A 24,774-nucleotide genomic window follows, 5' to 3' on the forward strand; every position below is an offset into this window, starting at 1 on the left:
TCCCATTTGTCATGAGAATTGACAAATCCCACTTTGGGGCTGCTTCTTCAGCCTGGGACCTGGAATAAGAAGACCCATGGAGCTGCTCCACAGCATGTAATACAAGCAAGAAATAAACCTTTGTGGCCATAAGCCATTGAGATTTTGGTGTTGTTTATTTTTACAGCAAAACTAATACATTTTTTTTGTGGTTGAATTTCTTTTTTCTTTCAGCTCTGCAGGAGCTGAAACTCATGAAGTACAGCTATTTCAAACCAAAACCTATGACTTATGAGACTGTTGTCACTGTCATGAGCTTCAAATGTCTATTAAGCAATCCTCTGAGAAATGCCTTCTTATTTCTCCCTGAAGCAGGGAAGGAAATGTGCTAGCTGTCCGGGAAGAGTATAAGATTAGGGGTAGAGGACGTGGAAACGTGTGTGTGTGTGTAGAGCTATAGGGTGGAATACCTCAGTTAATATTTCAGACTTTTACTCTGACATACAAAACTGCATAAAACAATGAAATACAAAATTTGAGAATTCCAAGACATGAATCTTTCCTGCACTCAAGGAGTTTATAGGGCAGATGAGTCATCTATTTAAGTGAGTATAATATGAGGCAATACATAATAGGTGTGTCTGCAAGGTGTGCAGAGAAAGTGCTATGGAAGCTCATCAAAGAAGTGGCCTAAAAGGATAGGTAGAATTTGGAAATGCAGGGATGGGTGGGGAAGCATTTTGCACTCAAGCTGTAGATTAATCTAAATCACATAGGCAGGAAAGTGAGTGGTTTGAGTGGGGCCCCGTAAGTAAACATGAGTGATTCTCTTTTGTTTACTGTTTAGGAGACTGATGGGAGGTCGGGTTGGAAAGGTAAGCCAAGGCTCAGTTGTGGTCCTAGCTAAAGAGTGTGGACTGTGAAGTGGCTAAAGACCATACAGAAAAAGGGCTGAAGAGTGGATTTCAGCAGCATTTATTATTTAAAAAACAATGTGGCCATTTATAATTTTGACACATAAAGTATGTATACATAAACAGGAGAATCAATTCGGCTAAATTGTTTCCTACTTAAGCATGATAGATTACAAATGGGCTGTGTACATTACCTGTGTGTGTATGTTTGCTAAACAATCATTGTAGTTATGAAATCATTTCTGGAAAACAGGCTATGTGATTTGTTGGTGGTGGCATTGGATGGTGTGTTTCAGCCAAAGAAACAGCCTTAATTTCCTGCAGTAATTTGCCTATTACTAGGGCACATCTTGCTATACATAGATCTCCTTGGCATTTTAACTGATCAAAAAATAAGCACACAACGATGTAAATGTACTTAATGACACTGAACTGTACACTTAAAATTATGAAAATGGTAAAGTTATGTACATTTTACTATAATAAAAAAAACCCCAGTGAATCTTTCTATGGGAGAATTTACAAATTAATAGAATTTTAGAGCTGGAATTTCCTCAGCTTACCTCTCAATGTCTACATTTTCAGGGTGGTGTTGACTCAGAGGATGTGCCATTCTAGCATTAGCCAATCTCTTCCTGGTCTTTCCTGTCTTGCAGGTGAGGCTCCAGGAGTCAGGAGAAAGTCTTCTCTGTCTTGCCCAAGTTACTGTAAAAGGTAGGGCAAGTGTGTGTGTGTGTGTGTGTGTGTGTGTGTACACGCGTGCGCGCGTTCACTCGTGTGATTGGAGACCACTGAGCAGGCAGCCACGCTCTTCTTTCTCCATCCTGGGGAGTACAGTTTAAAGCTTCTGCTGCGTAGTTTAATGGCTCCTGGACATTTTGACATCTCCATTTAGCTGGCAACCAGCAGACTGAGGGCGCGGCTGCATGAAAAAGCTTTGGATCTCAATGACAGCAGATAAAAGTTGCAAAAGCTCTGCCCAGGTTTCTGCTCTGGATCAACTTTCCAAGGCATATGATGAACAGCTCTGAGGACCTGTCCGCTGGGATTGGCGGTGGTGCATCCTCCTTCGCACTCGTGCCTTTCTTTGTTCCCCACTCCGGCCCAGCGCTCCGGAGCTCGCAGCGTCCGCACCTGCCCGGGGCGCACCCCGCGCGCCGCGGATGCGGGAGCCGCTGCGGCCGCCGCCGCGCTGCAGCGCCTGCTCCGCCAGGCACATGCGCAGTGGCGACGCCGGGCCGGCGCCTTCAGTCTCCTCCTCCGCCGCCTCCCGGTTCCGCAGTCACTTCCTGCAGCTGTTTCCCTGTGGGTCCGGTTGGACTGACTTTTGAGTCAGTCCTCAGCTGCTTAGAGGGCTCGGCTGGGGCCAGCTGCGAAAGTTGCGCCGAGGGAGGCGGGGTTGAGCCCGGCCAAGCCCGGCGCGCAGGGCAGACGGCGGCGGGCGTCCCGGGCGGACTCGGCACCCCGACTCCCCGCGCGTCCCAGGGGTTCCGGTAAGTGCGAGCTATCCGGAGCCTCGGGGCGTTGAGGACGATCTAGGATCCGCGGGGACTAGCGGTTCCTTTCGGCTGCGGTCTTTCCACCTGCTTTCCACGTGACAGACTTGCGCTGCTTTTATTTATCTGTTTGTTTTTAAGCCTTTCACGTGCTCCATTTGGATCGTCTAGGCGGGCAGCTGCCTTGGCCCTCTCGCTGCCCTCTCCCCCCTCCTGGGAGACAGGGGATTCCATCTTTCGTGATGGCATCCTTACGAGATTGAGGTGCGCGAGTGTGCGCGCTCCTGTGTACGCATATGCACATTTTAGGAACGTAAGGTATATGTGGGCGATGCTGAAGTATCTGTAGCTTTGATTCAAATATGTAACCGGTGCCCTAGCATTAGGCACCGTCACAGCTGAAACTGGAAAACATACGCCAATTCACCAAGGCCTCTTCGCCCCCGGATTCCTGCGTTCTTTTGAGTCTTCCTTATATGAGATACCTTGCCTCAGCTGATTATTTTTCTAGTTTTCTCTCTCTCATTCCTTCTGGCTGCGTACTGGCTGCTCTGAATAATGCTCACCGTCTTTTCCTCATTTCCAGAATTGCCAATTACAGACTTCCCTAGTTTGCTGAGGTGCCAGTAACCTGTTCCTTTATATTGTTCTCTTTGTAGATTTCTCCAAATGAGAAAGTGATTGTCTTTAATACGGTAATGTGAAGAGTAGGCCCCAGTCCAATTATGAAACTATGCTGTAATCATTTCTTTAAACAGGATACACCGTGAGGCTTTGATTTTCTTTATTGTCCCCTCAACTCCTTCCAAACCGGGACATTAACCACCATAAATCCTTCCTTTATGCCACTTCAAGCATCAAATTGAATGGTTTTTATGATCTGAGGAATATTTTATTTACATCAGCCATCAAGTTAGTTTCTTTTAACCTAATGCAGTAGTTGAATGGACCTGAGTCACATATGCTTTGGTTTCTCTATATTCCACCATTTGTGCTTTCACTGAAAGCTTGGTTTTATTTCTTTTAGATTTATATTTGTTCGCTTGCAACAATTGATGTAATTGTCATGTATTCTTATTGGGAATTGACATTATCATTTTGATTGCTGAATATTACAAGAAATAATTTTGAAATATCTAGCTATTTAAAAATCTAAAGATAAAATGCGATAATAAGTTTGTACGTGGGGAGAATTTTTTCTTTAATTCAGGGGATTTTGTCACCTATGGAAGGGGGCCTCTTGTACCTTTGTGCTCTGAGAAGAGCTTTTGATGGAAATCTGTAGGCAACAATGGGGGAGACACATGCTGAAATTTCCTCAACTGGGAGTGAGCTTCCATAAAACAAGTCCAGACATGTTTTATTGCTATTGGTAGCATTTGATTTTCTGTTGATATTGCTGATTTCTTTTATCCAGATGTTTTGACACTCTCCTCCACCATTTCTCTTCTGAACTGGCAGCTCATTTATGTCAATTTGGTATCAGTGTGTTGTGTCGGTACAGGCAGAATGTGTAGTCTTTTAATATTGTAAATTACTATAATTAGGTAGTTAAACTTTTTGGAAAAGTGGTCTTTGTCTCCTTAGTTTTCCTTTTAAAAATGTCCATATATCTGTCTTTACTTTCTGAATGTCTTTGCTTGATTTAATTGAGAGGAATAATATGATTATAGAGAACCTGTTTTTTTAAATGTTCTAAATCTGTATTGCTTTTCTTTATGATCCCAGAGGTACGTGCAGCGAATTTCTGCTGATGAACAAAATAATATTGTTTTTCTAAATGTTATGATTAAGGCGAAGTATTGTTAAATATTATGACTAATAATTTATGTACTTTGCTCGTAAGTACATTGTTTCCCCATTGCACTGATATCCTCTGCTGCCCCAAGACCCTGAATTTAGTATAAAAGGTGTTATTTGATTCACATTTCAACATGTGTATACTTATTAAATATGGTAAAAGAGACTTCTGACTTTTCACAATTTATTTGGTTAATTTTAGTAAATCTGTTGTCATAAAATGTACACATTTCTATTGCAGATGGCACATGTCAGCAGCCCAAAATATCCATATTCTGTTGACCAAGGAAAGTTTTAATAGCATTGAGAGAATGGAAGGAATAGTGGGTTTTGAAATAAAGATTTTAATTTGGGTTAATTAGAATCATGGGAACTCAATTGTGTACTGTGGTTCATTTTGAGATACTCAGGGTTAGAAGATGCCATCTGGGTGGCAGGCACGAGAAATCATGGATAAAATTAAAGAGGGATTGGAATATATTGGATCTTTTCTGAGGGAAACAGAATAGAGACTACTAGTTGTTTAATAAGGAAGGGAAAGGAAATAGCTGAAAGACTGAGGAACTGGAATTATATTGGGGCTGTGGTAGTGTGATCCATTCCCTCATTAGACATTTGCTTGATACATTATTTTGTACAGGTAATTTATCTCTAGAGGGAGAGAAAATATTCTGATTTTATAGGGGACTCCTGAATATATAGTCTAAGGCTATATGAGGTGAGGTTCTGAACTCAAGGGCCTCCAGGGAGCAGGCAAGTAACAGTGATCCAGGCAGCAGGCTAAGTGGGGACTGAGGTGGCCTGGAGAAGGCAGGCGTGGCTACCGGGGACCCTGCCTTTCAGCACTAATTAGTTAATTGTTGCCCACGTGGGACCATGTGCCACATGTTACCAGGTCATTCTTTTATCAAGAGAAGCCACGAATCTCTTGATTTTTAAATGTTGAAGACTACTTCGATTTAAAAAATGAAAGCAAAACAAAACACTGAATATTCCAAACAGAGCAAGTCTGTGGCTGCATGGCCTACAGCCTGTTTGCAGCCTCTGCGGTGAGGACTGTTGGCTCAACTATTTAAATGTTATTAGTTGATCAGAAGGTACATTTTTGTTTATTTTTGTCACATGGTAACTCCGAGTGATTCCTTGAGTTCCTTGATATTTTAGCTCCTTCTAGAAGTGCTTTAAGGATTCTGAGAAGTGACTCTCTTTATTTCATTCTTTTTGATATCATTTGGATGGAAAGACTAGTTTGGATGGAAAGGAGACATTTGATAAGGTCCTTAGCTGGTGGAATTTTTGTCTATGCATGATTATCAAGAGTGTTTAATTGTTAAGTATGCCTGAGGGAAGGGGTCTGGACTAGGTGACCTTTGATGTCCATTTCAGCCATGTGACTTTTAGATTTAATTAGTTATGGATGCAGTGCTATTAATGTTCCTGGGCCAGAGGGACCACAGTTGGAGCTGTGCCAAGAAAAATAGAACCAAATCTATAAAACTGTTCTCCGTGGAAGAGCATTGTGTCGATGTGCATTGACAGACAGGGGAAGTCTGCTAGATGAGGCAAAAAGAAAAAAGTCCCGAAGATGGTTTGGAGAAGTAGAGAAAGGGGTCAGGTGGTGTGATCATTTACATGTGGTATCGCCGAGGTCACATTTTAAAGTGAGTGTGTTTTTGCTCTTGATTCAGATTTGAAGACCTGACTTCTGCTCGCCCACTGGATTATGCCCAGGGCTTTCATACCCAATGATCCTCTTGCAACACGCCGGGCTTCCTCTGCCTAAGCGGCCCTCATCGTCTCCTCCTATGTCAGTGGCCGCCAGGTCTACAGGAACCTTGCAGCATCTGCCACAGAAGCCTTTCGGGCAGGAGGCTTCCTTACCTCTGGCAGGAGAAGAAGAGTTATCTAAGGGAGGGGAGCAAGACTCTGCCCTGGAGGAGCTGTGTAAGCCCCTGTACTGCAAGCTCTGCAATGTCACCTTGAACTCAGCGCAGCAAGCCCAGGCTCATTATCAGGTAAGGGAAGAAAAGAAGAGTCGGCATTTAGTGGGAGAACATTTCAGAGTTGTCTTTCAAGACACGACTGATTGTGCCTGGAGTAATCGAGATGGCTTAGTGAACAACTAAATATTTGTTTGTTTGATTAAAAGCATAATGTTCCTACTTTTAAAGAAAGCGTCACTTTTTATAGAATGGTGTCGTAACCTTTTGTACTAAGCTGTGTGACATTTCATAGCTTATCTGTCATTGTAGGCAAATGTATGTCATCTGTGTTGGTGTACAAACCTGCGATCCCAAGGAGAACAGGTATTTGAAGCATGATACACCAAACTCAGTTCAATGTCACAATTGCCTAGGAGAAGTAGCCTTATACTTTCTCTTCCAGCCAATACAGCTCGCATCAGTTCAAGGTAATCACTATCTCTGATTCTTATGCTTTTCCCTTTTGACCTCTGACTCCTGTTATATATCCTACCACTGCTAAGGACAACACAGGTATCTTTCTGCAGTGAGAATAAAATGAGGTTGGAGTATTGAGTCTTACCCTTCATTCATAAGAAGCATACTGTGATTTCTATAAGCCCGTTAGTGTGAACTGATAATTATTTCTAAGATTTAAAGCTTTCGCCTCCATTTAGAGTAGCTAGTGGAAAGGACAAATTTAAAGGGTATTCTTACCTAGGAACAAACAGAAAATTAATTTTTGGCTAGAAAAAGAGAATACAGTATTTCTTTTTATTCTAGATTGTTGTCTGTTTAAAATGATATAATTCATTTTTTGGAGAAAAGAGACCTGAGAAGCAATCGAGGCCAAATCCCACTGAGTGAAAGTTTTTCTTCTGGGTCATCGTTGATTTGACTGTTCATTTCCTCCGTGAATGTCTACGGTAATAAGTCAGTATGGAGAAAGGTGACTCGCACAGATATTTCTTCTATTATCCCATTCTTTCTACAACTTCAACTTTTTATTTACTCTGGGTATAAGTCTTTTCTGTTCTCTTTTGATCCTAAAGACTGATACTGTGTCACTTTGTGACTGTACATCAGAAGTATTTTGATGGTGTATTGTTTTCTCTGGGATTTAGGGGAACATACTGCTTCCCTGGAGTTCCTTTTGTTTGGGTTTGTTTTGCCCTCAGGTACAGAGTTGAGTTAATTATATCTCTCTGATCTTGGCACATGTCACCATGGTTCATAAAGGCATCTTCTGGTTTTGTTATTACCTTTTTTCCCCGTTTCCCCAACCCCCGCCCTCATTCCCGCTGTGTACCACTTCCTACCACAATGGGTGGATACCGGGTTTTCCTTTGCCTGTTTTACCATTTGAGTGGAGTGTTAGGATGATCCATCTCAAACCCAAAACTTAGTGCTAGCTTTCCTCTTCATTTATTCTTATGGGATGTTCAGTTGTATAGCCAAAACTCACTTAGAAAAATCAAACCTGGGTTTTAAAGTTTTGATTTTTAGCTATATGTAAGCCCCTAATAGATCATTAACTTGGAAGCAAACCCACTTGTGTGCCCTTTAAAGAAGAGTTGTCTGCTTTTATGAGGGAAGACTCTTTTTATGATGGAAGGGCATTGTGTAATTTTAATATATGTGCATGGATTATACCTGGACCTCCTGCCTTTTTTTTCCCCTCTAATATCGCTTTGTGTCTCCAGACAGTGATGGATGCTTCTGGTTACGCATAGAAAGAATTCAGTTTGAGCAGGGTCATTGGAGTATAAGGCTTAGAGCAGATAAGAAACAGAATCGTTTTTTAGGTTTTTTATTCTACATTTGTGTGTGTGCTCTTAACTTTTGAGATGAGAAGATTATTAATTATACTTAATTTCAACTCCATCAGTCATACAGAGTGAATACATAAATTAGAAAATATAAGAAAAGGGAAATAAAATTTTTGTAAAGTTCTCAATAATCAGAATTATTAAGTGGAAAAATTGGAGGAGAAGGGACAGACTGTCGTAGGGGACAATTTAAGCAGCTGAGAACGAGGGTAAAGATAAAGAAGTAGCCAGTGGGTATTAAAAAAGTAGAATCTAATAGAAAATAAAAAGTTTGGGTATAATAATTGCTTGTTTCTAAGCGCTTAGAAGCAAAGAGTTGAGTGAAACCAATACTATTAGTAATTTTTTTTTTTTAAAGAACATACTTTTTTTTTTTTTTTTAAGATTTTTTTATTGGGGAAGGGGAACAGGACTTTATTGGGGAACAGTGTGTACTTCCAGGACATTTTTCCAAGTCAAGTTGTTGTCCTTTCAATCTTAGTTGTGGAGGGTGCCATTCAGCTTCAAGTTGTTGTCCTTTCAGTCTTAGTTGTGGAGGGCGCAGCTCAGCTCCCAGTCCAGTTGCCGTTTGCTAGTTGCAGGGGGCACAGGCCACCATCTCTTGCGGGAATTGAACCGGCAACCTTGTGGTTGAGAGGATGCACTCCAACCAACTGAGCCATCCGGGAGCTCAGCAGCAGCTCAGCTCAAGGTGCCGTGTTCAATCTTAGTTGCAGGGGGCGGAGCCCACCATCCCTTGAGGGAGTCGAGGAATCGAAGTGGCATCCTTGTGGTTGAGAGCCCACTGGCCCATGTGGGAATTGAACCGGCAGCCTTCGGAGTTAGGAGCATGGAGCTCTAACCGCCTGAGCCACCGGGCCGGCCCCTATTAGTAATTTTTAAAGAGGGAGAAGTATTTTTACAGAGAGACCACTCAAGCAGTTAATGTATAAAAGTATAGGGCAATTCCATTATGAAAGCAGAGAAGAAAGCTAATCTTAGAAGTGAAATCTGGAGTTTTACAAGATAGAAAAGGTCAAGATGACAGAGTGTGGATCAAAGGATCAGAAAAATAGACAATCACAGCATGGATATAACGTAGAGGTGGATGAACCAACATGGAAAGAAAGCATAGAAATATTAGCCTGAAATGTGTGTCAAAGGCTACACAAAGAGTACATAAAGAGGCAGTGATTCTTAAAGAAGTCCCTCTAACATTCCTTGTAATACTGGTTTGGAGGTGATGAACTCCTTCAGCTTTGTCTTGTCTGGGAAGCTCTTTATCTGTCGTTCGATTCTAAATGATAGCTTTGCTGGGTAGAGTAATCTTGGTTGTAGGTCCTGGCTTTTCACCACTTTGAATATTACGTGCCAATTCCTCTGGCCTGCAAAGTTTGTGTTGAGAAATCAGCTGCCAGTCTATGGGAGCTCCCTTGTAGGTAACTAACTGCTTTTCTCTTGCTGCTTTTAAGATTCTCTCTTTGTCTTTAACCTTTGGCATTTTAATTATGATGTGTCTTGGTGTGGGTCTGTTTGGTTTTGTCTTTGGGACTTTCTGCTCTTCTTGGACTTTTACGTGTGTTTCTTTTGCTGGGTTAGGGAAGTTTTCAGTCATTATTTCTTCAAATAGGTTTTGACGTCCTTGCTCTCTCTCTTCTCCTTCTGGTACTCCATGATATGAATGTTGTTATGCTTGATGTTGTCCCTGAGGTCCCTTCAACTATCCTCATTTTTTTGGATTCTTTTTTCTTTTTTGCTCTTCTGATTAGGTGTTTTCCACTACTTTGTCTTCCAAATTGCTCATTCAGTCCTCTGCTTCATCTAATGTGTTGTTGATTCCCTCTAATATAGTCTTCATTTCAGTTACTGTATTCTTCATTTTTGACTGGTTCTTTTCAGAAGAAGAAAAAAATATAAAGAAGAACATATTACAAAGAAAAACATTCTCACTGACAAAGGCAAACACATAATTAAATCAATAGATCACCTAACACCAAAGCTAGTACAAAGGTTACAAGGCATAAAAACATAGGAAGAACCTGTGTATTTACCATAGCAAATTAAAACATACACACAAACACTTACAAAAGAAATAAAAAAATAATTCCAAAAGCATAAATGTGGAGGATGTGAGTAAAAATTTTAGTGATTATAGAATGTGTTCAAACTTAAATGACCATCAACTTAAAATAGACGGCTATAAACATAGCTTGGTATGTATGAAGCACATGGTAACCACAAACTAAAAATCAACAAAAGATATACAAGACATAAAGAGAAAGGAATCCAAACACAATACTACAGAAATCCATCAACATAAAAGAGAAGAGTGAGGAGAATAAGAAAGGAACAGAGAAGAACTACAGAAACAATCAGAAAACAATAAAATGGCAGTAACTACATACCTATCAATAATTATTTTACTGTAAATGGATTAAATGCTCCAATCAAAAGATGAATGGATAAAGATGTGGTACATATATACAATGGAATATTACTTAGCCATAAAAAGAGTAAAGTTTTACCATTTGCAACAACATAGATGGACCTGGAGGATATTGTGCTAAGTCAAATTAGTTGGACAGAGAAAGAGAAATACCACATGATTTCACTTATATGTGGAATCTCAAGAACAAAATAAATGAACAAGCCAGACAGAAGCAAACATAGATACAGAGAACAAACTGATGCTTGCCAGATGGGGAGAGGTTGGGGGTGCTGAGTGAATAAGGTGAAGGGATTAAGAAGTACACATTTGCATTTACAGAATGGTCCTGGGTATGTAAAGTATAGCTTAGGAAATACAGTCAGTTTCGTAAAAACGATACATGTTGTCAGGTGGGTATAAGAGTTATCTGGGGGATCACTTTGTAAGTTATATAAATGTCTAACTACTACGCTGTACACCTGAAACTAATATAATATTGAATGTCAATGGTAATTGAAAAAAAATTAAAAAAAAATCAACTGAAAAAAAAGGGCATTGATTTAAAAAGGCTACTAAAGACAAGGGTAAGACCGATGAGTTAGGTTTACCAAGAACCAGAAATAGGCAGAATGGCAATGATTGTAGACTAATAAAACAAAGTGGTTGATAAGATGATGAAAGTAAAGTTTTATTTGAGCTCTAAAAACATGCTTTGTAATTTTAGCATAGAGTGATACCAAGATTGCAATTCACTATTTCAGCTATGTGTGAGATAAAAGGGGTCAGTGGTAGCCTGCTTATAAGCTAGAAACACATTCACGTGAAGTGATAAATCACTGTGATGACATTACTGAAAATGATCGAGGTCGTTGATGCCATTGTTGAAATCGCAAAGTTTCAAGTTGCCCAGGGAATTGTAAACAACCCTCAGTCTGGTTTGAGCAGTGTTACACTAGAGTCTGACTGTATCCGGTTCCAGTAATCCAGGACACACAGTGAAAACTGCTCAATCAATACTTTCCTTTAAGCTCACTACCATCTTTCCATGACACCCTGATGTTCTCAAGTGGGGGCTGCCTTAGCAATACCCATGTGTGTCTGGAGTCACCACTGATTTAGTTTTAGTCCCAAGACTTTTTAAACCGGTCAGTCTGCTTCAAAATACCCATAGCTGTTCTTTTGTTTTTAATGAGGTTACCTATTTTTGCAGTCTCAAAATTATGGCTTTAGTTGTATCTTAATTTAAAATAAAACCTTTGGAGGAAAAACGTCTTCATTTTATTAAAATCTGCAGGGTTCGGGTTACTTAGGGCAACCCTGCCTGGCATGGAGTAACACAACGCTGTTTCAGCAGCATAAATGCCCAGAAGACGAACCACTTTAGGATGGAAGGTCATTAACAGAAATTAAAAAAGCAAAAAAGCATGGATAAATTTTGCTTAGGCATCCACAATTTAAAATAAAGTCAAACAATTTATCTGCTAATTTGCATATTCATTTGAAAGAGAACTAGTTGCTCAAAGTACATTTCTAAAATTTGTCATAAACATGGATTTCTATTTGTAGTATTTAGTAGCCAAATAACCTACCATATTAGATTAATTATTAGGTTGGTGCAAAAGTAATTGCGGTTTTTGCAGTTATTTTTAATCTTTTAAACCGCAGTTACTTTTGCACCAACCTAATAGAGAGCGAACACATGTAAAAAAAGTAGTTCTAGCATTATGATGATAAATGTAGGGATCTTAATTCATAATTCTGAGAGTGCAATTAGATGTTATCCCCAAATTTAAGTACTGATTTTGGCATGTACATTTGAACATTGATCATTCAGGTTTGGGTGGCAGGATCAGCAACTCTAATCTCAGCTAGTTTTTATGTTTTCAAAATTCTCCCATCTAATAGATTTCCAAATGAACTTGCCATGGACGGAGATGGTCAAAATACACTTCATTAGGGAACAGAAGCTCTCCATGACCCTGCCATTAGCTGGATTGCACCAGCTTTCTGCCTCCCCATCTGAGCCCTCCCCTACCTTGTTTCTTATTTCAGAGGAGTAGATGTCCCTTCTCTGGACAAGGCTGATTCCTCACCCTGTACTCTGGATTTCATCACCTGTTGTCACTTCTGCTCCTTGATCAAATTAAAAGCATGCTTAAGTTTTTCCATATAAATAAAAATAGCAACAGCAACCTTCCCTTTACTTTTCATTCCTCTTATTAGCAACCTTTCTTTTCTTTCTTGTCCTTAGAGTTCTGCCAGGTATAATTGTCCTCGTCAGGTCTTTGTTTCCCATTCATTCTCTCCAGGACTCTGGTTTCCATTCTAATGTTCTACTGAAATGGTCTTTTTTTTAGAAAAAGATTTTTGTTAAAATATAGCTAACATACAATATTATGTTAGTTTCAGGGGTACACCACAGTCATTCAACATTTATAGACCTATCCACCTACAGAGGAGATCACCATGATAAATCCAGCAGCCATCTGACGCTGTACCACTCTATCACAATATTACTGACTATATTCCCTGTGCTGTACATCACATCCCCATGACTTACTCGTCTTATACCTAGAAATCTAAACCTCCTCTTCCCCTTCACCAATCCCCCCCTTTTTTAAATTTTGCAATTGCAGTTGACATTCAGTATTGTTTTATAATAGTTTGGGGTGTACAGCATAGTGGTTAGGCATTTATGTACTTGACGTAGTAATCCCCCTGACTAGTCTAGTACCCACCTGGCACTATACATAGTTATTACCATATTGACTGTAATCCCTATGCTTTGCTTTACATCCCTGTGACTGTTCTGTAACTACTCATCTGCATTTCTCAGTCCCTTCATCTCTTTCACCCAGCTCCCCAACCCACCTCCCCTCTGGCAACCATCAGTTTGTTGTCTGCATCTATGAGTCTGTTTCTGTTTTGTTTGTTTGTTTATTTTTGTTCTTTGGATTTCAATATAAGTGAGATTATATGGTATTTATCTTTCTCAGTCTTACTTATTTCACTCAGCATAATATCCTCTAGGTCCATGCACGTTGTCGCAAATAGTAAGATTTTATTCTTTTTTGTGGCTGAGTAATATTCCATTGTGTATATGTACCATATCTTCTTCATCCAATTGTCTATTGATGGGTGCTTGGGTTGCTTCCATATCTTGGCTATTGTAAATAGTGCTGCAATGAATGTAGGGGTGCATATATATTTTTGAATTAATGTTTTGGATTTTTTCCAGCTAAATACCCAGTAGTGGAATTGTTGGGTCACAAGGTAGTTCTATTTTCAATTTTTTGAGGAACCTTCAAACCGTTTTCCATAATGTCTGTGCCAATTTGCAGTCCCACCAACAGTGTACGAAGGTTCCCTTTTCTCCACATCCTCTCCAACACTTATTGTTTGTTGATTTATTGTTGATGGCCATTCTGACAGGTGTGAGGTGCTCTCTCCTTCTGGTTTTAATTTGTGTTTCTCTGATCATTAGTGACGATGAGTATCTTTTGTCTATTGGCCATGAGTATGCCTGCCCTGTTTGGAGAAATGTCCGGTCAGGTCCTCTGACCATTTTTTAAGTGGATTGTTTTTTTTTGGTGTTAGGTTTCGTGAATTCTTTATAAATTTTGGATATTCACCTCTTTTTATCAGATGTATCATTGGTGAAATATCTTCTCCCATTCAGTAGTTATCTTTCCATTTTGTTATGGTTTCCTTTGCTGTGCAAAATGTTTTTAGTTTACTGTAGTCCCATTTGTTGATTTTTTTCTTTTGTTTCCCTTACCAAAGATGACATACCAGAAAAAATATTACTAAGGCAATGTCTGTTTTATTGCCTGTTTTCTTCTAGGAGTTCTGTTGTTTTGGGTCTTACATTTAAGTCTTTAATCCATTTTGAATTTATTCTTGTATATGGTATAAAAAGATAGTCCAGTTTCATTTTTTTTGCATGTATCTGTCGTTTTCCCAACACCATTTATTGAATATGCTCTTTTTACCCCATTGTATATTCTTGTCTCCTTCATCATAGATTAAATGACCATATAGGTATGGGTTTATTTCTGGGCTCTCTGTTCTGTTTCATTGATCTATAAGTCTGTTTTTATGCCAGTAGCATGCTATTGATTACTATAGCCTTGTAGTATAGTATGATACAGGTAGCGCGATACCTCCTGCTTTGTTCTTCTTTCTCAAGATTGCAGTGGCTATTTGGGATCTTTCATGGTTCCATATAAATTTTAGGATTATTTGTTCTGGTTCTGTGAAATATGCCATTGGTATTTTGAAAGGGATTGCAATGAATCTACAGATTGCTTTGGGTAGTATGGAAATTTTAATGATGATAATTCTTTCTATCCATAAACATGATAAATCCTTCCATTTATTTCTATCTTCTTCAATTTCATTCTTTAATGTCTTATACTTTTCCAAATACAAGTCTTTTACCTCTTTGCTTAAATTTATTCCTAGGTATTTTGTTTTTTTAATGCAATTATGAATGGGATTGTTTATTTAATTTCTTTTTATGATAGTTTGTTATTGGTGTATACTCATAAAACCGATTTCTGAATATTAATTTTATATCCTGCTACTTTACTGAATTCATTTATCAGTTCTAGTATTTTTTGGTGGAATCTTTAGTGTTCTCCTTGTATATCATGTCATCTGCAAATAATGACAGTTTTACTTCTTCCTTTCCAATTTGGATGCCTTTTATTTCTTTTTCTTGTCTGATTGCTGTGGCTAAGACTTCCAGTACTATGTGAATAAACGTGGTGAGAGTGGACATTCTTGTTTTGTTCTTGAGCTTAAGCTTTTCTTTGTTGAGTATGTTAGTCGTGGATTTGTCATATGTGGTCTTTATTATGTTGAAGTATGTTCCCTGTGTTCCCACTTTGTTCAGAGTTTTTATCATAAATGGATGCTGGATTTTTGTTATACCCTTTTTCTGCATCTATTGATACGCTTGTATGGTTTTTATCCTTCATTTTGTTTAGGTGGTGTATCATGTTAACTGATTTGTGGATATTGAATGAACTTTGCATCCCAGGAATAAATCCTCCTTGATCATGGTGTATGATCTTTTAAACATATTGCTGCATTTGATTTGCTAATATTTTGTTGAGGATTTTTGCATCAATCTTCATCAGGTATATTGGCCTATAATTTTATTTTTATGTAATGTCTTTGTCTGGCTTTGGAATCAAGGTAATGGTGGCCTTGTAAAATGAGGTTGGGAGCCTTACATCCTCTTGAATTTTTTTGGAATAGTTTGAGAAGGATAGGTGCTACTTTGTCTTTGAATGTTTGGTAAAATTCACCTGTAAAGCCATCTGGTCCAGGACTTTTGTTTTTTGATTACTGATTCGATTTTGTAGGTAGTAATCAGTCTGTTTAGATTTTTGGTCTCTTCTTGATTCAGCCTTAGAAGATTGTATGTTTCTAGGAATTTATACATTTATTCCAGATTGTTGTGAAATGGTCTTTTTCAAGGGCACCTGTCATCGTACAGCCAAGTCTATCTCTTTTTTACTTGACCTCTTTGTAGCATTTGCCATTAGTAATTTGCCTTTGTGAAACACTTAAAAGATATTTTACTCAAAATAATGCCTATAGAACAAATGCAAAGCTGTAATCGCATGTTCCTCCTTCCTCACCCATCCCCTACCTTTTCTTTGTTCTCCATTCTCCTTTCTACCTCCTGTGCTGAGTTGGCTATAGTTTTACTTTGGCATTGTCAAGATTGATCACATTTTGTTTATTCTATAATTAAATTAAATTTTCCATGCTTTATTTGCAGGTTGATTCTAGTTGTTGAAAATGGACGTTCGGCTTTTGCATAAATATCAGTAGGGAAATACTGTTCACTATAGAGCTGTTTTCTTATCTATGTTTCCAATGTCATGATTCTGTTAAACAAAAGCTTTCATAGGCAAAAACTTTTCTGAAAGAAAGGGTTTATTGAGACACATGCTAGCCAGAAAAAGGACCACGTCCTGCAGCATGAAGTCTAAACTACCAGCAGCAGGGCTAGGTGGAGGAGACAATATGTCCACCATCCTGGGATTGATAGGACTCTTTTATACAGTGAATTTGGGGAAGAAAGATATAATTTGTTTTGAAAGAATTTACATTGGTAATAGGTAAATGGGGTGGGATAAGGTAAAGTGGGGCTAGTTCTGGGATAGGTGCATAGTCCCTAAGGAAGAAGTGATTGTTCTTTTTGGATTGGGGGTGGGCATCAGTTTGGAAAGTTCTTGTCTAAGCAAGAAGTGGAGGCACCTGGTATAGTTGGTGGTGCCTGGCTTTTCTCTTTAGATAATTGTGGAAATCGCCACCTGGAAGTTAATTCAAAGTTTCAACATACATTCGGAAATGTAAGTCACCTTTTGTGGGTTTTGGCCCCCAGCTGTTAGCTGGTTAACCCATCTGTCTCTTCCTTTCATCCTCTGGCCTGCTGTAATTTAATGTAGGACATCTCAGAATTTTTTTCTTGTCAATTCAGTGCTACTCAAAAGAGAAGTTAAAATGGGTAACCCTTTCATGAACGGCAGCAATTGCTCAAAATCATGCCCATTTTAGTTTGCTTCATATGTGGAGTATAATTTTGAAATAGACTTTTGTGTTTCCTTGAGTTTCTGACACTTTTGTTTAAAATACAAGAATCTTATACTTTTTTTAAAAAAAAACCATCTAATAACTTCTAAATCTTTCTTTTTATTGCTTACAGTCCATTTCGCTTATCATCATGAAACCCACTGACTCCTTTTTCTAATTGGGACTAGTTGTTTCACATTTGGATCATGACTTAATTGTGTAGCCTTTGGTATTTCCTAGAGTTTTTCATTGCCTTTCTTCTTTTCTTTTTCTCACATTATGTGTCACTACCATATCCTGACTTTTCACTTCAAACTCTCAATCACACTTGTGTGGAATCCCCCTTTTTTCATCAGTTCTTCCACTTGCTCCATTTTCAACTGGTTGCTCTCTGGGTTTGCTGCACGCTGTCAGTTTTGGACTTTTCTTCATTGTTCTCTCGTTTGGGCTAGTATGCTCTAGTATACTTTTTTTTTTTTCTAAAAATAATCTTATTTGCATGCATCTTCACATTAATTGAAGGAAGAATAAATATAAATGTATATCACAATGTATCTCCCTCTTTAGTGAGGGGGTAATGGGAAGTAAATTTTTCTGAGCCTCTGTATGTCTAAAAATGTTTGCATTGTCCCTTCATATTTGACAGTTTTATGGGTGACTGACTTTAATTTTGTTTTTTTTTTTTTGTTTTTTCCCCCCTGGAAGCTTTTGGTTTCTCCTTTTTATCCTTGGTATCTGAAATTTCACAATGATGGATGTGTCTAGGTCTGGGTCTTTTTTCATTTGTCCTTTCAATTTGCATACTCCTGTTTCTCTTGAGCTCAGGGGAATTTTCTTTGATACTATTTCTTTGATAATATTGTTCTCATGTTTTTTCTCTCTCTTTTCTGGTAATTCTATTAGCCCTGTGTTGGACCAGCTGGATGGATTCTTTATATTATTTACCTCTTCTCTCTTTTATCATTCCTTTATTTCGATTTCTGAGAGCTCTTCTTGAATTTTAAATTGATTTTAAAGAAAAATTTTGACAATGATATCTTTAGTTTTTAAGGATCTCTTGATTTCTTATTGTTACTTTTTCTACCATCTTTTTTCTTAGGATATTAGCTAAGAACATGAAATCGTGGACTTTGGGGTCAGACTGTTTAAATTGTAGTCTTACTATGTACCAGATATATGATAGTGGAAATACTTCCTAACTTCTCTGTGCTTCCAGAAGAAGATGATAAGAATGATTTAGCGTGTATAAGATATTTAGAACATTCTGATACCTGAGCTAGTCCTTAATACTGCTGAGTTGTCCTGTGGGGCAGTGGAGCATGGTGATATGGGCTCTGGAACCAGATTGTCCCTAGCTCTGCCATTTACTTTTGAGTGTGAATTTTATTGACTTTTTAGTGTGAATCACTTTTAACTTACAAACTAGTTCTAAAAATAGTACAAAAAATTCTTGCAGGCACCTCACCCAGGTACTCCACATGTTAATATTTTATATAACTACATTGCAATGATCAGAATTAGGAAATTAATACTGGTAACAATATTATCTAATATACAGACTATTTACGTTTCGCCAATTGTCTACCGATGCCCTTTTTCTGGTTCTAGGATCTAATCCAGGATGAAATTTTGCATGTACTCGTTATGTCTCCTTTAATCTGACAGTTTTAGGTTTTCTTTGCTTTTATGATCCGGTAATTTTTGAAGAGCTGTTTTGTAGAATGTCCCCATTTAGGTTTGTTTGATGTTCTCTTATGATTAAATTCAGGTTATTTTTTATTTTATTTTAGTTTTTGGCAAGAATACCACAGAAGTTCACCACTCAGAGTCAGTTCTCTTTCCTTCACCATACATTTGATCCCCTTTGCACACAATGTGATATGTAGATGTAATACATATAGATAATGTATTACAGAAATGTACACCTGAAATCTATGTAACTTTACTAACAATTGTCACCCCAATAAACTTTAATTTAAAGAAAACCCAACAGCACAGAAGTCATATTATGTCCTTCCCAGGGCATCGTATCGGGAAGGACATGATGTGAATACTTTGCATCATTGGTGCTGTTGACTTTGATCACGGGCTAAGGTCACGCCTGCCAGGGTTCTTCTTTGTAAAGTTGCCATTTTTCTTCTTGTGTTTAATAAGTATCATCTAGGGGGATACTTAGAGACTATATGGATGTTTTATTTCTCATATTTTTAGTCAGTGATTTTAGCATTCATTGATGATTCTTTCCTGCAGTGATTATTTACTGTGGTATTTGCCAAATGGTGATTTTTTTTTTTTAAATTATTCTTTCTACATTTATTAGTTGGAATTTTACTTTAAGGAAGATCTTTCTCTTTTTTCTTTCTTTCCATCCATTCATTTATTTATATTCCTATGGATTCACGGATTCTTATTTTATTTTAGGGATATAATCTCTTACTACCATTATTTATTTTGATGTTTAAATTTACCCAGATTTGACGAGTATAAATCCCTTCAAGCTACTGCTTGTGACCTTTTCACTTGTCTGCACAGGTTTTTTTTGGATACTTCCTTACTTTCTGCCAATATAAAACATTCCAGGATTTTCTTGCCCTTTCCTCATGCCAACCATTTCTTCAAGGAGCCAGACTTCTTTTATTGGGGAGTGGTATTTAGAAAACAAAGAGCCAGGTGTGCTCTTAGGTACTGGGTTGTCATTGTTTCTAGATGCTCTCAGTGTCAGAGCTAGTAATATACTCGTATGTATATGTACATATATACACATACACATTTACGTGTACATATACATGTACATATACATTCTTTTGCCTTTGTAAGTTATTTGAAAACTGAATTCAGTCTGTTCTTCCAATTTTGAGATGCCAAGATAGTGTTCATTCTAGCTAGCTTCTATCTTTTCTTCATGTTTAGCTCCATTCTTTGATAGTGAAAAACCTAGGCTTTATCTACAAAACACACACACACTCACTCTGTCTCTCCACATAAAGTAGTTTAGGGATTTATAATCTATATCTCTGTGAAAAACAAACCTGCGTACCAGAAGATAATATTTGTATATTGTTCCTTTTGTCTTTAGCATTGCAGTATATAGTCAAAATATTTACTGTTTTACAAAGTTACTTAGGTTACAGAGGTGCTGCCTGCCAGGTTTCTCTTTTGTAAAGTTACGTGTGTGTGTGTGTGTGTGTGTGTGTGTGTGTGTGTAATAAATATCATGGGGTCAATGCTTTGAAACTATGTGAATATGTGAATAGTTTTTTCTCATCTCTCTCTTCATTGTGGTTATGTTATTTTTTCATACAGTTAGGTTTGTTTGTTTCTCTTTGTATTTCATTTTGGGTCCGCCCCAGTCCTTGTTGGCTTTGATTCTTTTTTCTAAAGTCTGTGAAATGTTAATATAGTCCTAAAAGTCAGACCTATACAGAACTATATATTCAAAGCAGTGTCACGCCCCACTGTCCCTTGTCATCCATTTTTATTCCCCTATTATTTATGCATATTTACATGAGTTTACTCCCCTATTTGGTTATTTAATATTTTACTATATGGTTTGTCAGTTTTTAATGGTATCCCGGCTCTTGCCTATTGCAAAATCAATGAGCTTTTTCTACTTCCTCTTTCCTTTTTTTCTCATTTTTTTGTTGCATTATTTCCATGGGTTATAGCATACAATATTTGAATGTTAATCTTTCATCCTCATCTCCACCTTTTTTTTGTTCATTGATCTATAATTTTATATACAGAGGGTGCCAAATAAAGTATGCACATTTTAAGAAATGAAAAAACTATTAAAATTGTAATACTCAGTATATACTGATAACAAAAGATGAATACAAGTCATGTTTAACTTCTGCAGTTACAAGAAGTGCTCAAAGTGGTTACCATCAACGTCTAGACACTTCTGATTATGGCGAACTACTGCATGAGCAACATTGACCAAAGTGTCCACTTGTATACATTTTTTTGGCATCCTTCATGTATATATATGTACACACACATATATAAAATTATGGATCACCAAAATATGTGTGTGTGTGTGTGTGTGTGTGTGTATCATCAGTACTTTTGCTGAAGTTTTCCCAGTCATTTCTTGGTTAAATGAAGCTCCAATAGATCCTTCAAGAAACACTTATGAGTACTGAATTCTTAAGGTCTTTATGTTTAAAATGTTTTTCTATAGTCTTGACACTTGATACAGGGATAGTTGACTAGACATAAAATCCTTGCTTCACACTTTTGGTAAGTTTTTAAAAAATGGCTCTCCATTATTGTTTTGTTTTGCATATTGTAGATGCCATTCTGATTCTTTTGCCTTTGTAAGTTATTTGATCTTTTTGCCTGGAGAGCTTAAATACTTTTCTTTGAAATCTTAAAGCTTTAAAAAGATATACCCTAGATTTGATTATTCTGGGTTAATTTTCTCAGGTATCTGGTATGCCTTTTCAATATTTAGATTCAGGTCTTCATTTACTTTTGGCTAGTTTTAAACAATTTTGGACAATTATAGTTTCAAATATCAGTTCTGTGTCATTGTTTCCAGTTTTACATGTTATTCCTTCTTTACTTGTCTTCCATTTTCATTGCTTCCTCTCTGACCCTTTAAAATATTTCCTTATATCACTTTTATTTTCTTGATTGCTTTTCTTTCTTCTATGTGTCTTACTACATTTTCATTTGAGTCTTCATATCCTTTGGCACTTGTACTTACTCCTCACTTTTGACAAGATTCTTTTTTTGCCCTGAGTTTAATTGCTCTTCTTTTCATTTCTCACTGTGGTTTGCCCATTTTTTGGGGTACATTTTGAATTCCTGATTCAAGGTGTTTTTTACATTCCCACATTCTTATTTGAATATATTTAATTCAATTTAGAGGGTTTCTTCTATTTCATGTTGGGTTTTTTTGGTTTTGTTTTTTGTTGTTGTTGGGGAGAGGTGCGTTCATTTGCTGAGATGTGTTGATTTTTTGGTAGTAACTTTGTGTAGACTTGATTAGTTTTCATCTGTTCATTTTGTGAATTTTGGGTAGCTTATGAGATTCTTAATTCATTGGAAAGTTTTTCTTCTTCCATCAATGCAGTAAAGTCCAGTTCTTTAATTTTTTTTTTTAATGGTCAGGGGAGGGTTTTGTGAGTCTTCTGTTCTTTTTTTTTCTCTTGGTCTTGCGCGACACTAGCTTTTCCTGTTTTGCTTCTTGTTCCCCTTCGGCCTCCTAGTTGCCAAAGGATGCCTCTCCTTTTTCGCCCTTTTCTCGTCCAGAAGCCACTTTGAAGCAACCACTTCAGACTGTGTGTACATTTGAGCCCCTTTCCAGCAGTCAGTGATTGGATAATGCTTTAGTTTAGGAAACCTAGGAGGCTTCCTTCTTCTGGTGGTGATTATCAAGTAGTTTTAGGTGTTCTGCTAGCCTCCTCTTCTCTCTTTCCGACAGTTTTTGTGAGACCATTCTTGTTTACTGTGAAGGATTATGGAGGAGCATGAGTAATTGCTCTGTGGGGTTTGATATTTTGTGTTTTTCACCTACACTTATTTTGAAGTCTGGACATTCTGTGGTGTCTAGTTCTGTGAAAGGTATGATGTGTGTGTAGTTTTATTTGTTTTTCTTATTGTTCTGTATTGTTTGTAAGGGATATATGGGGAGATACAAATATTGGCAGCTGCTACCCAACTCTCTGGAAGCTCTCGGGCAAGTTTTTAACCCTCCGAGCTTAGTTTCCTCATAGTAAAATGGAAATAATAATTATACCTACTTGAGAGAGATTTCATGAAGCTTAAATGAGGTACTATTTATGAATTGTTTAGAACACTGTCAGTCACATAGTGCTCAAACATTGTTAGTTGTCATTATTACCATTATGTGATGGATGCAATATCTGCTTGAATACTCCTGTAGATACTGCTTTGAAAATAAAATCCCTGCTATTATCTAATGTGGACCCCTCCCATAGTACTGTGTACCCCATCTTCTGCCTTTCCGTGGACTGTGCTCCTGTAGCCATGCTGTAGCTTCTGCATCCTCTGTTCTTTTTTTTACTGACTTCTTCCTGTTGTCATGCAAAGTCGGCTAAGTAAAACCCATCTTAAAACAAATTTTTCACTGACCCATTTCCCCCTCTAACTCTATACCCTATTTCTCTTCTCCTTGTCATAGAACTTTTCTAAAAAGTTGCCTATACTAATGGTCTCCATTGTCACATCTCTCATTCTCTCCTTAAGCCACTCTCCATATACCTGTCATCCCCCCTATTCCACTGAAATGGTTCTTACCAAAGTTACTCTTAATCTCTGTCTTTTACAATCCAACCGTTACTTCTGTGTCCTCACCCCACAGTAGCACTTGACCTGGTAAACCACTCCCTTTTTTGTTATTGTTGTTTTAAATTATTATGAAATCCTTCAAACCTAAGAGTACTGAAAATAACATAATAAGCATGTGTATTTGCCATCTAGTTTTAAGAGTGAAAATTATCAATTCAGTTGAAGCCGCCTGTCTCCCTTCCCAATTGTATCCCTTCCTGTGCTCCCAGCTGTAGGCACTATAGTGAACTGGTATTTATTTTCCCCATATTTGTTTTGTACTTTTGCTACATGTATGTTTTCTTATATAATATGTAGTGGTTTCTCATGTTTTAAACCTCCATATTCAAATGATTATTCTTAAATATCTTCTTCTGCAACTCGTGCTTTTTATTCAACATTTTGTTATGAGAATCATTCCTGTTGCCATGCATGATCCTAGGCTTTTGATTTTCACTACTGTAAATAGTGTTCCATTGTATGACTGACCACAATTTATCCATTATCTTCTAAATGGACACTTAAGTTGTTTCCACTTTTCGGCTGTTACAGTCCTTTTAGGAACATTCTTATAGGTATCTCCTTAGATGTGTTTCTGTTTGGTAAAGCCTAGAAGTAGGGTTTCTGGGTTACAATGTATCTAACTGGACCATTCTTTTGAAACAACTTGTTCTAGGCTTCTGTGATACTATACTTGTCTGGTTTTCCTATTCCTTCATAGGCCAGGCATTCTCTATCTAATTTTCTGGGCACTCCAACCACCTGAGCCACTGGGCCGGCCCCAGTCTATCTAAGTTTCTGGATCCTCGTTCTCTACTACAGTCTATATTTTAGTGTCCTAGGTTTTGTCTTTGGCTTTTTTCTCTATATTCCCAACTGCTAGCTTTGATTTACTCTAATTTATCCCCATTCTGATCTTTAGCGAATACAATCCAGTCATCCCACTGCTTTGCTTCAGGTCCTTCAGAGGCCGCCTGCTGCCTCTAAAGTCCAAGTTCTGGGTCATGGACAAAACCGTTAAGGATTAGCCCCCGTGCGTCTCACCTCCTCCCTCTTCTCCCAAGGATCCTGAAGACCATCTCTCCCGCAGGCTGGGTCTTTGCACAGACTGTTTGCTCTGTCCCCAGTTTTCTTTCCCCTGGCTCCTTAAATGCCTGGTACACTTTTGCTCATTTTAAAAGATGACTCAAAAATGTCCGCTTTTCAAGGCAGCCTTCCATGACACATTCAGTCAGAAGTAAGAAATTCCTGCTTGGTGTTCTAGCAGTTTATCTATCTCCATTATACCACTCGATTCATTTATCCAACAAATATTTATTGATGGCCTGCTATATGCTAGAAACTGTTCTACACGTGGGGGATAGAACAGTAAACGAGACCAGCAAGGTTCTTATTTTCGAAGAGTCTATATCCCAGAGGGTAGGAAAGAGAAAGAAACAGGTAACCAAATAATATTTTCAATGGTGGTAAGTGGTAACGAGATAAAAAGTCAAGGCACACAAT

General features: G+C 37.9%; 1 protein-coding gene across 2 annotated transcripts in view; it reads left to right on the forward strand.

The window, feature by feature from the left end:
* The first annotated feature begins 2,144 nt into the window (after positions 1-2,144).
* ZMAT3 (zinc finger matrin-type 3) overlaps positions 2,145-24,774 on the forward strand; it is a 33,076-nt gene continuing 10,446 nt past the window's right edge. For both annotated transcript variants that reach the window (XM_033091536.1, XM_033091547.1), the window contains exons 1-2: positions 2,145-2,386; positions 5,878-6,204. In XM_033091536.1, the coding sequence (XP_032947427.1) occupies positions 5,935-6,204 (270 nt within the window). In that variant the 5' untranslated portion in view covers positions 2,145-2,386; positions 5,878-5,934. The remainder of the gene's footprint in view (positions 2,387-5,877; positions 6,205-24,774) is intronic.

This window comes from Rhinolophus ferrumequinum, chromosome 2, assembly GCF_004115265.2.
Source record: "Rhinolophus ferrumequinum isolate MPI-CBG mRhiFer1 chromosome 2, mRhiFer1_v1.p, whole genome shotgun sequence".
Lineage (NCBI taxonomy): Eukaryota > Metazoa > Chordata > Mammalia > Chiroptera > Rhinolophidae > Rhinolophus > Rhinolophus ferrumequinum.